This window comes from Moschus berezovskii, chromosome 22 (genome assembly GCF_049115385.1).
Source record: "Moschus berezovskii isolate FMDL1 chromosome 22, NW_MosBer_1.0, whole genome shotgun sequence".
Lineage (NCBI taxonomy): Eukaryota > Metazoa > Chordata > Mammalia > Artiodactyla > Moschidae > Moschus > Moschus berezovskii.
In genome coordinates this window covers 16,383,278-16,398,746 of record NC_142481.1, presented here as the reverse complement: position 1 = coordinate 16,398,746, position 15,469 = coordinate 16,383,278, and the positions used below count along the sequence as shown (strand labels likewise).

The 15,469-nt window shown below is 39.4% G+C and overlaps 1 protein-coding gene across 1 annotated transcript in view; it reads left to right on the top strand.

The window, feature by feature from the left end:
• The window catches only part of LOC129546102 (uncharacterized), a 57,107-nt gene extending 43,984 nt beyond the window's left edge, over positions 1 to 13,123 (top strand). Inside the window, exons 6-10 of the mRNA XM_088829973.1 lie at positions 1,567 to 1,803; positions 1,916 to 1,951; positions 8,317 to 8,443; positions 9,548 to 9,640; positions 11,766 to 13,123. Of these exons, the coding sequence (XP_088686099.1) occupies positions 1,567 to 1,803; positions 1,916 to 1,951; positions 8,317 to 8,443; positions 9,548 to 9,640; positions 11,766 to 13,123 (1,851 nt within the window). The remainder of the gene's footprint in view (positions 1 to 1,566; positions 1,804 to 1,915; positions 1,952 to 8,316; positions 8,444 to 9,547; positions 9,641 to 11,765) is intronic.
• Positions 13,124 to 15,469: the final 2,346 nt, after the last annotated feature.

The following is a 15,469-nucleotide window of genomic DNA, read 5'->3' as shown; positions in this document are numbered from 1 at the left end:
TTAGGTGGCCCTGCAAGGCATGGCTTGGCTTATAGTTTCATTGAGTTACACAAGGTTGTGATCCATGTCATCATTTTGGTTACTTTTCTGTGATTGTGGTTTTCTTTCTGGAGACCATGGGATTGTAGTTCTTACTTTTTCTGTCTGCCCTCTGATGGATGAGGATAACAAGGAAGCCTGGCGTGCTGTAGTCCATGGCGTCACAAAGAGTCGGACACAACTTAGCTACTGAACAACAACAACTCCCTGGATAAGGACCCAGAAACCACATAGGTTTTAAGCCCTCACCCCAGTAAAAATGCATTTGAGGATGCATACAAGCTGCCAGCACGTCTTTTGTAATTAGACTCATCCATCCACCTATTGCCCTGCTTTGGAAAACCTATTCCCTGGGTACCTTTTTTCCACCAACGCAAGTGACACGGTGAGTGTAAAGGCTCTTTAAAGAGAGGCTCTGCTAGCTGGTCACCATCAGGCAAGGCAAACATTAAGCCTTGGGAAAAAAAATCAGAGACTGATTTAAAAGAAAACTCAGTATTGCCTGATAAACTGTGTTAAAATATTACCCCACCAATAGCAAGCCTTCATGTCATGAAGATGTGTTCATTTTAACAATGTCACTATCTTCCCTAACTGCAGGTGATAGGTGACATGAGAGAAGGCAATAAAATGAACTTGAACTTAAAGGAAGACACCATACTAATACAAAATCCTCATCAAAACCAAATATTTTAAATGTGTTTGAAGCAGAGTTCACAGTCCTGTAAAACACACTTATTAGCTGGCATCCTCCTATAATGTGGAGCTTTCCTTTTTCACTCCTTTTTCTCTTGCTTATGGATTTTTATATATTTGCTGGGTTATACTTAATTACAGAATTTATTGATGGCACAGGAATAGAATTATTTCAAGTTAACCTTTTAAACACCCTGTGTAAGCGGGATAAACTGTAAAAAAGGTAATGCTTATTTGCATTTTTCTCCCTAATAAACCTGATTAAATATAATTTCCCAGAAAAATCCTTCAGTGAAGCTGATGCTCCTTGAAGATGCGACATTTATTTCAGAGTTGAGAAGAATAAGGCTGTTGGTCACATCCAATCATGCAGACAGACACCTCACAATCCTGCAGGAACATACCAGAAGCACACACACTGACCACATAATTAGGTATGTCGTTTCTCAGACACACATTGAATGACTCACATCCACGGTCTGTAGAAAAGGCCCAAGAGAAAAAAATTTATCAAAACCGAGTCACATTACAGACACGTTCACAAAAATGCAACCTCAGGCACTCTCACAGTAAGTCTCACTATCTCACAGGTCCCCACATTCTCAGTCCCACACCACCCGACACAATTCCAGTCCTAAAATCTTCTTTAAGCCGCATTCCAATCCCCCCAGTCGCTCCATCTCAAACACAAGTCACATTCAATGAAAAAATCGCATCCAGAACTACTCCAAAGATAGACACACAAGCGCGCTCCTCGGTCACAGACCTTCTTGGTTTGCCCCACGGAGAGTTCTATTTATGCAAGCACATCATCCCCCTTTATTGTGCCAGTCGTTCGTCCCCGCCCAGCTCCAGGCCCAGGCGCGACTTCCTCAGGACAAAGAGCTGAGAATCCCACCCTCGCTGGGTACCAACCGGCTCTCCGGCTCCTTCGACACGACACCTCTCACTCAAATCAGCTCCCTCACTGAGACTCCGCCCTCTGGGGCTCCACCGCGCCTGCGCACTCAGTGCGTGCTGCCGGAGCTCCCAACAACCCCTGCGCGCGGCCCGTTAGGCCCCGGGGCCGTGTACTGACCTGAGCTGTCTCGCCCTCTCTTCCACTAGCATCACCGTGAGAGGGGTTCGGCGTCCCAGGTGACCAGTTCTGGCTCAGAACGTTTGTTCCGGCCATCGGTAGGAAAGCCGTTGCGGCCCGGGAATGAGGATAGGGAAGGTAAGCGCGCGAAGCGTCTGGAGCCCTGCACCTCAGTGTGCGTGAGAACCGCGGTGGTATAACGCTGTGCTGTTGTCTGTGGGCGTGACTGAACCGGGATGTGTCATCGGGACTGTGTGCGGCTGTGAGGCCGGAACTAGTGGGTTTGAGTTTGTGTGACTTAATCGGGTTCAGAGCCTCTTGTGTGACCAGAGGTTGAGGTGGACTGTGTGACTCCGACCCTAGAGTCACAGCTGAAATTTTCTATCATCCTTAGACTAGTGATCCCCCGAGTCAGATATCTGAGATCCAGAGAAAAGACTCCCCAGCGAAAAGGCTCTAATCAGTTTTGGGATAAGAATGTTAGAACTGAACGTGCCCCCAGGTTGGCTCCTGGGAGTATCCCCACCGCACTACATCCTGGGGAGGGTGCGCGCGGACACACGGACACACTCACACGCACACACTCACATACCCCGCCACGCTGCATCCTCGGGCGGGCGCGCCCAGACGGACACTCACTCACCCACCCACCCACCTACGCTTTCGCAGACAGCTCCAGACCTTCCAGCTGTGGGTTTCAGAACTGCCGAATTCCCTCTCTGAAGTTCGATTCCAGTCCAGCACAGCCGTGACCCTGTCTTTTCTCTAATCCTGGGAAGAGTCAGTACTTTTACGCTTACTTACTCCGGGTACGGTGGGTGGTGGGTGCTGGGGACACGTGTAGTCGTGGCTTGCCCTATTCATCCTGGATGAGCTGGGCTCTGAAAAAGGCCTGTCTTAAGATTCCCTTCTTTCCCTGTCTTGTCAAACTAAGAAAAGGGCTGTGTTGAGGAGGAGAAACGAATTGCTGTTGCCCACCTAGAAGTCAAGGTCGAGGCAAATGGGTGTTTCCTTTTGTTCTGTGAAATGCATTTTTATTTTTTAGGACCTGGGAACATTTGCTTCCTTCTCCTCAGTATGACCTGTCCCTTAACTTGATATAGTGCTTGTGGGTGCTCCCCTAGTTACTCAGACGGTAAAGAGTCTGCCTGCAATGCAGGAGACCCAGGTTCATTCCCTGGGCCGAGAAGATCGCCTAGCGAAGCAAAAGGCAACCCACTCCAGTATTCTTGCCTGGACAATCACATGGACAGAGGAGCCTGGCAGGGCTACAGTCCATGGGGTCGCAAAGAGTCGGCCACAACTGAGTGACTTAGTGCCTGTGTGCATATATATCCATGTGGCAGATACTTCCCCTTGTGAGAATTTACACGTTTTAGGTTGTTGAGACATCCATGTTTGCTAATACTGTTACTTAAGAAAAATAACATTCTTAAACCTATTTCTAAACTTTACTGATACTCTAAGAAAAAGCAGTTGTGAAAAATCTCAAAATATTTACTAGTAAGGAAAAACAGGTATTCTGGTATTAGATTATTAAAGTTGATCAAAATTTTTAAATTGTAATGAAAAGTATTAAAGATGATTTTATTAAATAGAATGGACGTCACGTTTTTCATTTTATTCAGTGTTTATAATAAGCCATTTTAAGTTCTTTATTATATTGACAATTAACAACAACCCTATAAGATAGATACTGTTATTATTCTCCAGTTTGTCTGTGAGGAAGCAGAGGCACTGAAAATTAAGTAATATGTCCAAAGCCTCCTTCCTGGTTGATAAGTGTCAGAGATTAGATTCACATCCTGGATCCTGTCAATAAAACCTGTGAGAGTCAGTCACCTCCCAACATTGTATATGTTCTTTTTAGTCTGCTTAGTGTACTTGGCAGTTTATCATGGATAACTTTCTTCATTAATTAATATGAACCAGTATCATCATTATTAATAATTGTATAGTATGCCATCATATAGTGGAACATAATGTATTTAGCTTGTTGACTGTTATTTGGTATTCTTTTTATTATAAATTATTCTTTGAAGAACTTCCTTGCATATATTTCTTTATGTATTTCTGAGTTCTCTATTCTGTTCCATCAACCTATATGTCTAGTTTTGGGGGGCTAATATTGTTTTGATTACTATTGCTTTGTAATATATTTTAAAATCAGGAAGCATGCTACCTCCAGCTTTGTTCTTTCTCAAGATTGCTTTGGCTGTTTTGGGGCTTTTGTTGTTCCATGTAGATTTTAGGATTGTTTGTTCTTGTTCCACAGAATAGTCCAGTGGAATTTTGATAGAGGTTGCATTTAATCTATAGATTATTCTGGGTAGTATGGACATTTTAACAATGTTCTTATAATCCGTGAGCGTAGAATATCTATTTGTGTCATCTTCAGTTTCTTTTATCGGTGTTTTAGAGTTTTTAGTGTATAGGTCTCTAACCTCCGTGGTTAAATATATTCCTAGTTATTTTATCTTTTAATGAAATTATAAATGTGATTATTTCTTAGTTTCTCTTTCTTGTAGTTCATTATTAGTAGATACACACAACAGATTTTTTTTAAATTTATTTATTTTTGACTGTGCTGGGTCTTCATTGCTGTGTGCAGGCTTTCTCTAGTTGTGGCGAGTGGGGGCTACTCTCTAGTTGTGGTGCACAGGCTTCTTATTGGACTGATTTCTCTTGTTGTGGAACATGGGCTTTGGTAGCTGTGGGCTTTGGTAGCTGTGGCACACAGGCTTAGTTGCCCCATGGCAAGTGCAATCTTCCTGGACCAGGGATTGAACCGCCCCTGCATTGGCAGGTGGATTCTTAAACACTGGACCACCAAGGAAGTCTCACAACTGACTTTTGTATGTTAATTTTGTAGCCTGCAGCTTTACTGAATTCTTTTATTAGTTCTAGCAGTATTTGGTAGAGTCTTTAGGATTTTCTGTATATAATATTTTGTCAGCAAATAGAGGTAGTTTTATTCTTCCTTTCCAATTTTGATGCCTTTATTTCATTTTCTGTCAGGAAGCATCTAACAGGAGGCTTCCTGTGTGCTGTTTTGGATCTGTCAGGAGTTCTCTGTTCCTTATTAATTCCTGAATATTCAGGAATTAAGAGGAGAGGCAAACCCCCGCCTCCAAGGGGCTGAGGAATCCAGGCATTTCCTTCATTAGTTTTTCTATATGGTGATAATACCCTCTTCCTTTTTATGAACTATATGGTAAAAGTGACTATTTACAACTCTCTCTCTTTCATATGGATGACCTCATGTTTCCTTGATAACTTGTAAGTTTTGATTTTATCTCTGCTGAAAGTAGCTATCTTGTAAGACAATATAAATACTTACACAATGTTGAATAAAACGCCTTTGCTCCATCAGAGCTTTGGTCCCCGTGTCTTGCTCACGCTCTCTCTCTCTCTCTTTCTCTCTTTCTCTCTCTCTCTTTCTCTATCTCTGTATCTCTCTTTTTCAGGCTAATTCCTGGAGTGTAGAGGCTCTCTGGGTTCACTTTCCTGCCCGGGCTTCTAAGACCCTCTCGAGAAGGCGCTCTGTGCCTTCACCCCATCGAGAAGGCACCTGAGGCCTTCGTGAACAGAGCAAGCCCCGTGCCAGAGGCTTTATTGGCTTTCTATGTAAACCAAGGAAGATTAGCCTCTTTCTCTATCCTTTACTTTCTCATCGGTTGACTCCGGACCACCAAGTTCCGGTCCATTAAAGGACCAACAATTTTCTTGTGAAAAGTCTTGATACATAGATATGTTATTACCTAACTGCTGAGAAAATGAATCTACACCTTTTCACCGTAAGTTGTAAGAAAGAGAATGACAAATGAAGCCATACAGGAAGCAATGTAGATGATTCTGATTGAAAATAATGATGAGCCCAGTGGATTCTGGAAGTTATTCTGATAGCAGGCAGGCAGGGCTGCCAGTGCAGTAGTTTGTCAGTTGGAAAAGACCCTGATGCTGGGAAAGATTGAAGGCGGGAGGAGAAGGGGACGACAGAGGATGAGATGGTTGGATGGCATCACCGACATGATGGACGTGAATTTTAGTAGGCTCTGGGAGTTGGTGATGGACAGGGAAACCTGGTGTACTACAGTCCGTGGGGTCATAAAGAGTTGGACATGACTGAGCGACTGAACTGAACTGAATGGCTGCTAGAGATGATCCTATGAATTTCTCTTTTTGTATCTATTTAAGCAGGTTTGTGAAACTTTGGAAGGGATTTGGGTTTAGATGATGTGGTCCCTTGAAATGTACAAGTTGGGATTAGATTTGTCCGTACTTTCTTAAATCTCCCTCTGTATGTGTGTGTATTGTGATGGGGAGGTCCAGAGAAGAAAAAGAATGTATTAAATTGAGTCATTTTGAGAGTTCTGAGGCCTATCTTATCTCATGGCCTCCTTTTTCTCCCCTCCCCTTAGCTCTGGCCTCTGTGAACTCTGCTTCTCCAGGCAAGTAAACCCCAAAGAGGACTGACCAGTTCTTGAATTTCTAAACCATGGCCCATGTAAGTGCGGTTTCTTTCACCTTCTGGAAATTAAGGTCCTATGAACTTTTATTTATCCTGAAACTTCTTACTTATTAGAGCCCCATCTAAGGACCCATTTCCTCCAAATCCAATGAGAGATGAGGCCAAATAAATAGTACAGTGCCCTTCTTGTGAGTCCTCTTTTTTCCAGTTATTGTTCATGTATTCATAGAACAAATCATTCAGCATCTCTCTTTTTTTAAAGTATTTATTTCTTTGACTGCGCTGGGTCTTAGTTGTAGCACATGAGACTTTTAGTTGCAGCATGTGGGATCTAATTCTCTGACCAGGGATCAAACCCAGGCCCCCTGCATTGGGAACATGGAATCTAAGCTCCTGGACCACCAGGAAAGTCCCTCAGCATCTCTTGTATGTGCTCAGTCTTCTGCTAAAAACTGCAATGAAGCAGAAATGAAGTCCCTTTAGGGAGATGTTTGGCCATCTCTTTTGAGTAGTTGAGAGAGCATGGGCTGATTTGATTGCTCATAGGAAAACTAAATTTTTCCAAACTTGAGTTTTGTAATTAGGTAAGATTTGCCATTGGTTGACCTTAACCTAGGGCTTCCCTGATGGTTCAGTGGTAAAGAATCTGCCTGCAATTCAATCCCTGGGTCAGTAAGATCCCCTGAAGGAGGTAATGGCAACCCACTCCAGTATTCTTGCCTGGGAAGATCCCATGGACAGAGGAGTCTGGTGGGCTACATTCCCAAGGATCGCAAAGAGTCAGACACAAATGAGCGACTGAGCATGCACATATGACCTCAGCCTCAGTATATGCTGAGATCTCTTCTTGTTTTGTGTGGCTTTTAGGACTAGGTAGGGTTATGGTTGGGTCTAGTATGCAGAGACATCAAGTATCTTCTCTGGAAATCCCTAAGAGCTGTACATCATTTGTATTCGAACAGGATGAGCTAGTCTAGAATGACATCTTTGTATTTCTGCATTGTTGATATCCAGAATCTACATTATCCTCTAACTCAGGAACACGGAATGCATACAATGAAGGATGGAAAATGACAGAAAAGAAGATCATGCAGGCACATGCAGGCCTCAGTTCCCCCTCAGAATTGAGGAGGACCTTAAAAATTTTGCATAGACAAAAATATTGAAGTATATAAGAATAGTTAGGTCTCACATATCCATTGCATACAACCAGTTTTAATTTCATTAAAGAATTTGTCATAACTGGGTAAATGCATATGATCTGATTCAACAATGAACTTGGAGGAAATTCTTTAATTGTATTCAGATCCTTTTCTAACCAGAATTACCAGGAAAGCTTAAAAAAAATCTTTTCTTAGGGCTTCTCTGGTGGTCCATTGGTTAAGAATCTGCCTTGTGATGCAGGGGACCGTGGTTTGATCCCTGGTATTGGAAGATCCCACATGCTGTAGGGCAGCAAAGCTAGTGCACCACAGCTACTGAGCCCATGTGCTGTAAAGCCCGTGCTGTGCACCAAGAGAAACCACCACAAAGAGAAGCCCTTGCACCACAACTAGAAAAAGCCCATGTGCAGTACTGAAGACCCAGTGTAGCCAAAAATAAATATATAATTTTTTTAAAAAACGGATAAAACCATCTATTTTTTTTTTAAAGCGACAATCTGTTCTTTAGGAGGAAAGGGTATAAGAACATATTTCTTGAGAATTTGTGAGGGAGACATAGAACAGGCAGAAGGCTTATATACAGTATTTCATTTAATTAGAAAACATTTTTTTCTTTTCCCACATGTGTTTGGGTAGTTAAGATGTGCCAGAGTATATAAAAGGCTTTATCTGTAGAAACACAGTTGGTTAGGGACCCATAGGCATTATGCTGCAGGCACTCTAATTTCCTAACTCAGTGTTACAGGTTTCTAGCCCAAACCTGTTTGCTTGATTGGTTTCCAGCAGTATCTCTTTCATTTTTTTCCCTCTTTCCATCTTAAAACAAATTTTCTTTAATTTCAGTTGTATTATATGGTTTGTCATTTCAGGGATCAGTGATGTTCAGTGATGTGTCCATCGACTTCTCTCTGGAGGAGTGGGAATTCCTGAATTTGGAACAGAGGGATTTGTATAGAGATGTAATGTTGGAGAATTACAGCAACTTGGTCTCATTGGGTAAAGTTATCTGCCTTTAGAAATTTAGTCTCTGTTTTCTGTACTATCAGCTTTCTTTTCTGGAAATTTTAGACATACTTTTTAAGAAACTAAATATCTGCTCCCTTTTCTCAAGGGAACAGTTTGAGCTTTTTGTTTGAAAATGAGCACACTCATTAAGCATATTCATCTTCCCCATCCTTTTGTGACCTTCTGGTGTTGTTTAGTCACTAAGTCTCTGTCCGACTCTTTTGTGACCCCATGGACTGCAGCCCAGCAGGCTCCTCTATTCATGGGATTTCCCAGGCAAGAATACTGGAGTGGGTTGCCATTTCCTTCTGCAGGGAAGAACCCACGTCTCCTGCACATCTCCTGCTTGACAGGTGGATTCTTTACCACTGAGCCATGTGGGAAGCCCCAAATAGCTAGAACTAGTATCTTAGCTTTTCTCTGGCTATCAAAAGAACATATACTTTTTTAAACAGTAAGTTGTATCAACTGGATTTATTTATAGTTCAAGACTTTTCTTTTTGTTAATAAACATATTTGCTTCTACCCACTTGTATGATTGAAAGTTAAAAATCCAAGAACTTTGCGTTTAACGCTGTATGGATATCCCAAGAGAAAAAAGATAGTAAATGCCTCAGGAAACTTCTTTTTTCTCTCATTAAAATAACAATGATAAATAACAACTAATAAAATAGATATACCACTTAGTATATATTCCAGGCAATGCTAACATTCATGTAAATAGGTACTATAATTATCCCTATTTTATAGGTGAGGAAAATAAAGCATAGAAATAACTTGTCCAAGGTCACACTACGGGGATATGGCAGAGGCAAGATTGAACCAGGACAGTCTCTCAACCACTATTGCTTTCAAGAAAAGGAGTACTTGTGTGAATATAAATTAAAATAAGACCTCTTTCTTTCCTCTATAATCTCCATTTCTTATGTAATTTTAACATGATATTTTAAAGTCATCTTATTTTTCTGTGTTCTAAAGGCTTTATCAATTACAATTTGACCTATAGTTTATTAAAAATTTAACCAAGACTGAATCAAACTAATTTTGAATTTATTATTATTCCATGTCACCTTGTATTTCTTACCTTCTGTCCAGGATGCTTCATTTCTAAACCAGATGTGATTTCCTTATTAGAGCAAGGAAAAGAGCCCTGGAAAGTAGTGAGGAAAGGAAGAAGACAATATCCAGGTGAGTAAGAGCCAAAAGATCTAGGTTGATATATACGTATGAACAACCCAAGGTTTAGGATATTGACCCCCAGCATAGGCAAAAATCTAAATATAACTTTTGACTACCCCCACACTGAACTACTAATAGCCTATTGTTGACCAAAAGCCTTACCAATAATATAGTTGATTAACACATATTTTATATGTTATGTATATTATATACTATATTCTTATAATAATATTAGCTTGAGAAAATATTAAGGAAATCATAAAGGAAAATACATTTATAGTGCTGTACTATATTTATTGATACCATAGGTTTATGTTTGTTTATAAGATAAATTGTCTGTCAGAACCTACATCAGTATTGTCTTATATGATATAAAACACAGTAGGTATTAATGTATTACTAACAATGGACATCTAAAATGAAAAGATAATGTGAAAAAATTAATATTTTTTACAAATATAGTAACTCATGCATTGATAATGAAGAAGCAGCAATATGATTGCTTTATGGTAGCCTAGTATAATTGATATGAGTGCTTAATGGTGGCCTAGCCTATACAGAAATGAATGAATCTGCATAAACGTTATGGCGTATAGTAGTACAGTCATATTCATAAAATGTATTGAAAACATTTTTTACAAAACCACTTACCTGTGATGACAGGCTAATATACGGTTTCTCTAATTACAAGGGAGAGAAGCAGTGTGTACAGTAATGTGATTCTTTGAAAGCAAAGTTATAAAACAAACTTTCTTTTCTTATAAAAGAAAGCTAATTAATTTTGTATTAAATATCACTCACCTTATGCCTACGTACTTCAATACAAGTCTTGTACACAATATTCTACTACACATATATGTTTGTATATTTATTGGAAAAAGTTCATGTATAAGTGGACCTGCGCAGTTCAAACCCATGTTTTTCAAGGGTCAACTGTATAATAAGGACATAGCTTTAGATGCTGTCAGTAGAGTCAGCCTTAGAGTGACTTTAAGACCTCAGAGTGAGAAGGGGTCAGCCATGCAAATAGCCCAAACAGAAGATTTTGGGAAATAGAGCAGACTGAAAAGTACAATGAAAGTAAGTGGGAATATGTTCTGAGATCTGAAAAGTTGCCTCTCTGTGTGTGCATGTGTGCTCAGTCGCTTAAGTCATGTCCAAGTTTTTGCAACCCCATGGACTGTAGCTTGTCAGGCTCCTCTGTCCATGGGATTCTCCAGGCAAGAATATTGAAGTGGGTTGTGGCTTCTCCTGGTAGCAGTAAAGAGAACAGTGGTTTGAGGTGATGTATTATAGGTTAGCAGAGGTCTTTTAACAAGTTTGATTTTATTCTAAGAATAAAGACTAATTGTTGAAAAAATTTAAGTATGAATTTTTAATCATTCTCCATCAGAATAATCCTGAGGGGAATATTAAATATATTACTGTCTAAGACTGTAGAATCTGATCCATGTGGTTTAGGTGGTATCTAAATCATAATATTTGTAAAAAACTCCCTTGTGATTCTGATTCATGGTCTCAATATGAGAACCACAGATTTAAAATGTTTACTTAATTACCAATCTTACTTTCCTACATGAACTTTGATTTTCCTGGTGTTGCCTTTTGTTGTTTTTTTTTTCCAAATTGTATAGCTATTTTTAGAATTTCATTGGGTAGTGCTCTGGTTGTCTTTTATTTCTACAACAGAAATTTAAAAATATTACCTGCTACAGTTTATGTATTTTTTAAAATTAATTAATTAATTTTTTGGCTGTGCTGGGTCTTTGTTGCTGTGTGCGGAATTTCTCTAGTTCCAGTGAGTAGGGGGCTGTTCTTCATTGAATTGAGTGGGCTACAGTTGTGGTGGCTTCTCTTATTGCACAGCACAGGCTCTAGGCGCATGGGCTTTAGTAGCTGCAATGCACAGGCTCAGTAGTTGCAACTTGCAGGCCCTAGAGCATAGGTTGAGTAGTTGTGGCACATGGGCTTAGTGGCCCTGTGACTTGCGGGATCTTAGTTCCCAGACCAGTGATTGTACCCATGTCCCCTGCAGTGGCAGGTGGATTCTTAACCACTGGACCACCAGGGAAGTCCAGATTTACTTCTTTTAGAAAAAGAAAAACCATGTGTTTGCTCTCTTTTTTTCTTTCAGATTTAGAGACCAACTATGAGATCAAGAAGTTATCTTCAGAAAATGACATTTATGAAATAAACTTATCCCAGTGGAAAATAATGGAAAGAATTAAAAATCATGGCCTTAAAAGCTTCATTTTAAAAAATGATTGGGAGTCCAAAAGAAGATTTGAAGGACAAGAGGAATATTTCAACCAAGTGAAACTCACATCTCAAAAAATGTCCCCTTACCAAAAACGCTCATCTCTTTCTTCACGTCAGAGAATTCATTATGTCGAGAGACCCTATGAATGTAAGGAATGTGGGAAGGCCTTTAGAGTACGCCAACAACTTACATTTCATCATCGAATTCATACTGGTGAGAAACCTTATGAATGTAAGGAATGTGGGATGGCATTTAGACAGACTGCACATCTTACTCGACATCAGAGACTTCATTCTGGTGAAAAACTCTATGAATGTAAGGAATGTGGGGAATCTTTCATGTGTGGCCCAGAACTTAGAGTACATCAGAAAATTCATATTGGTGAGAAACCCTATGTATGTAAAGAATGTGGAAAGGCCTTCAGAGTTCGTGGACAACTTACTCTCCATCAGAGGATTCATACTGGTGAGAAACCCTATGTATGTACAGAATGTGGGAAAGCCTTTAGGCAGTATGCACATCTTACTCGACATCAGAAGCTTAATATTGCTGACAAACTCTATGAATGTAAAGAATGTGGGAAGGCCTTTTTGTGTGGGTCCGGCCTTAGAGTACACCACAAACTTCATACTGGGGAGAAACCCTATGAGTGTAAAGAATGTGGGAAGGCCTTTAGAGTACGACAACAACTGACACTCCACCAGAGAATTCATACTGGTGAGAAGCCCTATGAATGTAAGGAATGTGGAAAGACTTTTAGTCGTGGTTATCATCTGATTCTTCATCACAGAATTCATACTGGTGAGAAACCTTATGAATGTAAGGAATGCTGGAAGGCCTTTAGTCGTTACTCACAACTTATTTCACACCAGAGTATTCATATTGGTGTTAAACCCTATGACTGTAAGGAATGCGGGAAGGCCTTTAGACTACTTTCACAGCTTACGCAACATCAGAGTATTCATATTGGTGAGAAACCCTATAAATGTAAGGAATGTGGGAAGGCCTTTAGATTGCGCCAAAAACTTACTCTACATCAGAGCATTCATACTGGTGAAAAACCTTTTGAATGTAAGGAATGTAGGAAAGCCTTTAGACTTAATTCATCTCTTATTCAACATCTGAGAATTCATTCTGGTGAGAAACCCTATGAATGTAAGGAATGTAAGAAGGCCTTTAGACAACATTCACACCTTACCCATCATCTGAAAATTCATAATGTAAAAATATGAGAATGCCTTGTCAGTCCTGTGTTGTAGAACAGTCTGTGAATGTAGTAATTGGTCCCTTTTGCTTCATTCATGCACCTGACTTGGCATAAGGGGGTTTATATATCATTAACAGAATGTGTTAATTTAATGTATTCCACCATCACTCAGATCTGAGAATCTTCCCATTCATTTTTACAAACTCATTAATATAACAAATGTGGGGAAGACATTTATCATCCTCTCTAGCCCATCACTTTCCTACTTGTGTTATACTGAACAAGATGCTTAACTGCTCCATACTATAATTTCTTCATTTGTAAAATTATAATACTGTGGCAGAGTAAAAATTGCTGCAAATTCTTTGACACTCCACCCGTCAAGAGGTAAAATCCACATGCTTTCCCTGTGAATCTGGGTTAATTGACTGCTTTGAGCAGTAGAATAGTAGAAGTACTGCTGTGCTAGTTTCTGGGCCCAGATTTTACTGGTAGATTTTACCTCTTGGTTTCATCTTGATTTTCATCTCTTGGAATTCTCTCTAAAGTTGAGACCTTAAACTGTTAGGTTAAAAAGTCTGGCTACTCTGCTGAAGACAGCACATGCAAAGACCCTGAGACTGCATAGAGAAGGAGAGGCACTCTGCTGTGCCGTCTTCCAGATATGCCTGAGTAAACACCAGATATTTGAGTAAACAGTTTTGGATGCTCCAGACCAGACATCAGCTGAGTTCCTACAGGTGACCTCAGTTGATGCCATGTAGAACAAAAAAATTGACCAGCTGAGCCCCTACCCAAATTCCTGACCTACAGAATCATGAGATACAATGGTTGTTATTTTAAGCCACTAAATTTTGTTTTATTATGTTACTGTCTTGAAAATCCATATGAAAGACTATGAGCACAATGAATATAGAAATGCCTTCTACCAACACTCATCAGTTATTGAATGTCAGATAACTTATTCGTTTTTTAAATATTTTTTATTTTTATTTATTTCTTTGGCTACCCCAATTCTTAGTTGCAGCATGTGAGCTTTTATTGTGGCATGTGGGATCTAGTTCCCTGACCAGGGATCGAACCTGGGCCACTTGCATTGGGAGTGTAGAGTCTTAGCCACTCGACCACCAGGGATGTCCCAATTTATTCTTGCTAAAATACTTAAAAGTAAGAAGTTCTTTTTCAATTTGTTCATAAAAAAGAAGATATTCTAGGGACTCACCTGGTTGTCCAGTGGTTAAGACTCTGCACTTTCCCTGCAGGGGAAACAGGTTCCATCTGTAGTCAGGGAACTACATGCTGTGTGGCATGGCCGAAAAAACCCAAACAAGCAAAAAAGAGAAGATATTCTATAATCGTACGTTCTCTGCCTCAGTATAAATTCGATTTAAAATTTAACGAAGGATGGATGGACCTAGAGATCATCATACTAAGTGAAGTAAGTCAGACAAAGAAAAACAAATATTGTATCATTTATATGTGGAAACTAAAAATAGTACAAATAAACTTACTTACAAAACAGAGACTCACAGACATAGAAAACAAGCATGGTTATCAAAAGGGAAATGAAGGGATAAACCAGAAGTATGGGTTTAACAGATACACACTACCATATATAAAATAGATGAACAACAAGGATTTACTGTATAGCAGTGGGAACTGCATTCAATATCTTATAATAACCTATAATGGAAAATAATTTTTAAAAAATATATATATATTCACTATATATGTGAATATAATACAGTGTGTACATATATATATACATATGTGTGTGTATATATATGTACATATATATAAAACTGAATCACTGTGCTGTACACCTAAAACTAACAGTATTATAAATCAACTATACTTCAATTAAATAAAGTATTAAAGGATAAGATAAAAATAAACTATTTGGAAATCAAAAAGAACCTCTAAGTCCTGTATCACTTTTTAAAAATCCATTGTAGCCTTTTTAAAAAATGCTCAAATTAATCCTATCTTCAGCCTGTGGAGATTCCCTCAGCTTGGATCCTGTGTCCTTTTGTTGTGATTGCTATAGTCTTTGGTAGCTTCTTTTTTTTCTGATCAAATGCGTTGATCAGTTACAGAGCACATTAGGGCATTTATTAATAAATAAGGAAAATGGAGCACTTACCTTGTGAACTATGTATTTCCTTTATGGACTAGATAAGACAACCAGAAGTTGGTGAAGGAAGTTTCTTTATTATTAGAGAATTCTAGCTAATAAAGGTCAAAAGAATGATAGAATCCAAGCAATCACACTTTTTACTTATGAATTAGTGGATATTGATGATATCAGTGGGTATGAAAACCATTAGGTGAAAGATTATAGGAAGATTTTAATGGATGGGGCAGAATGACA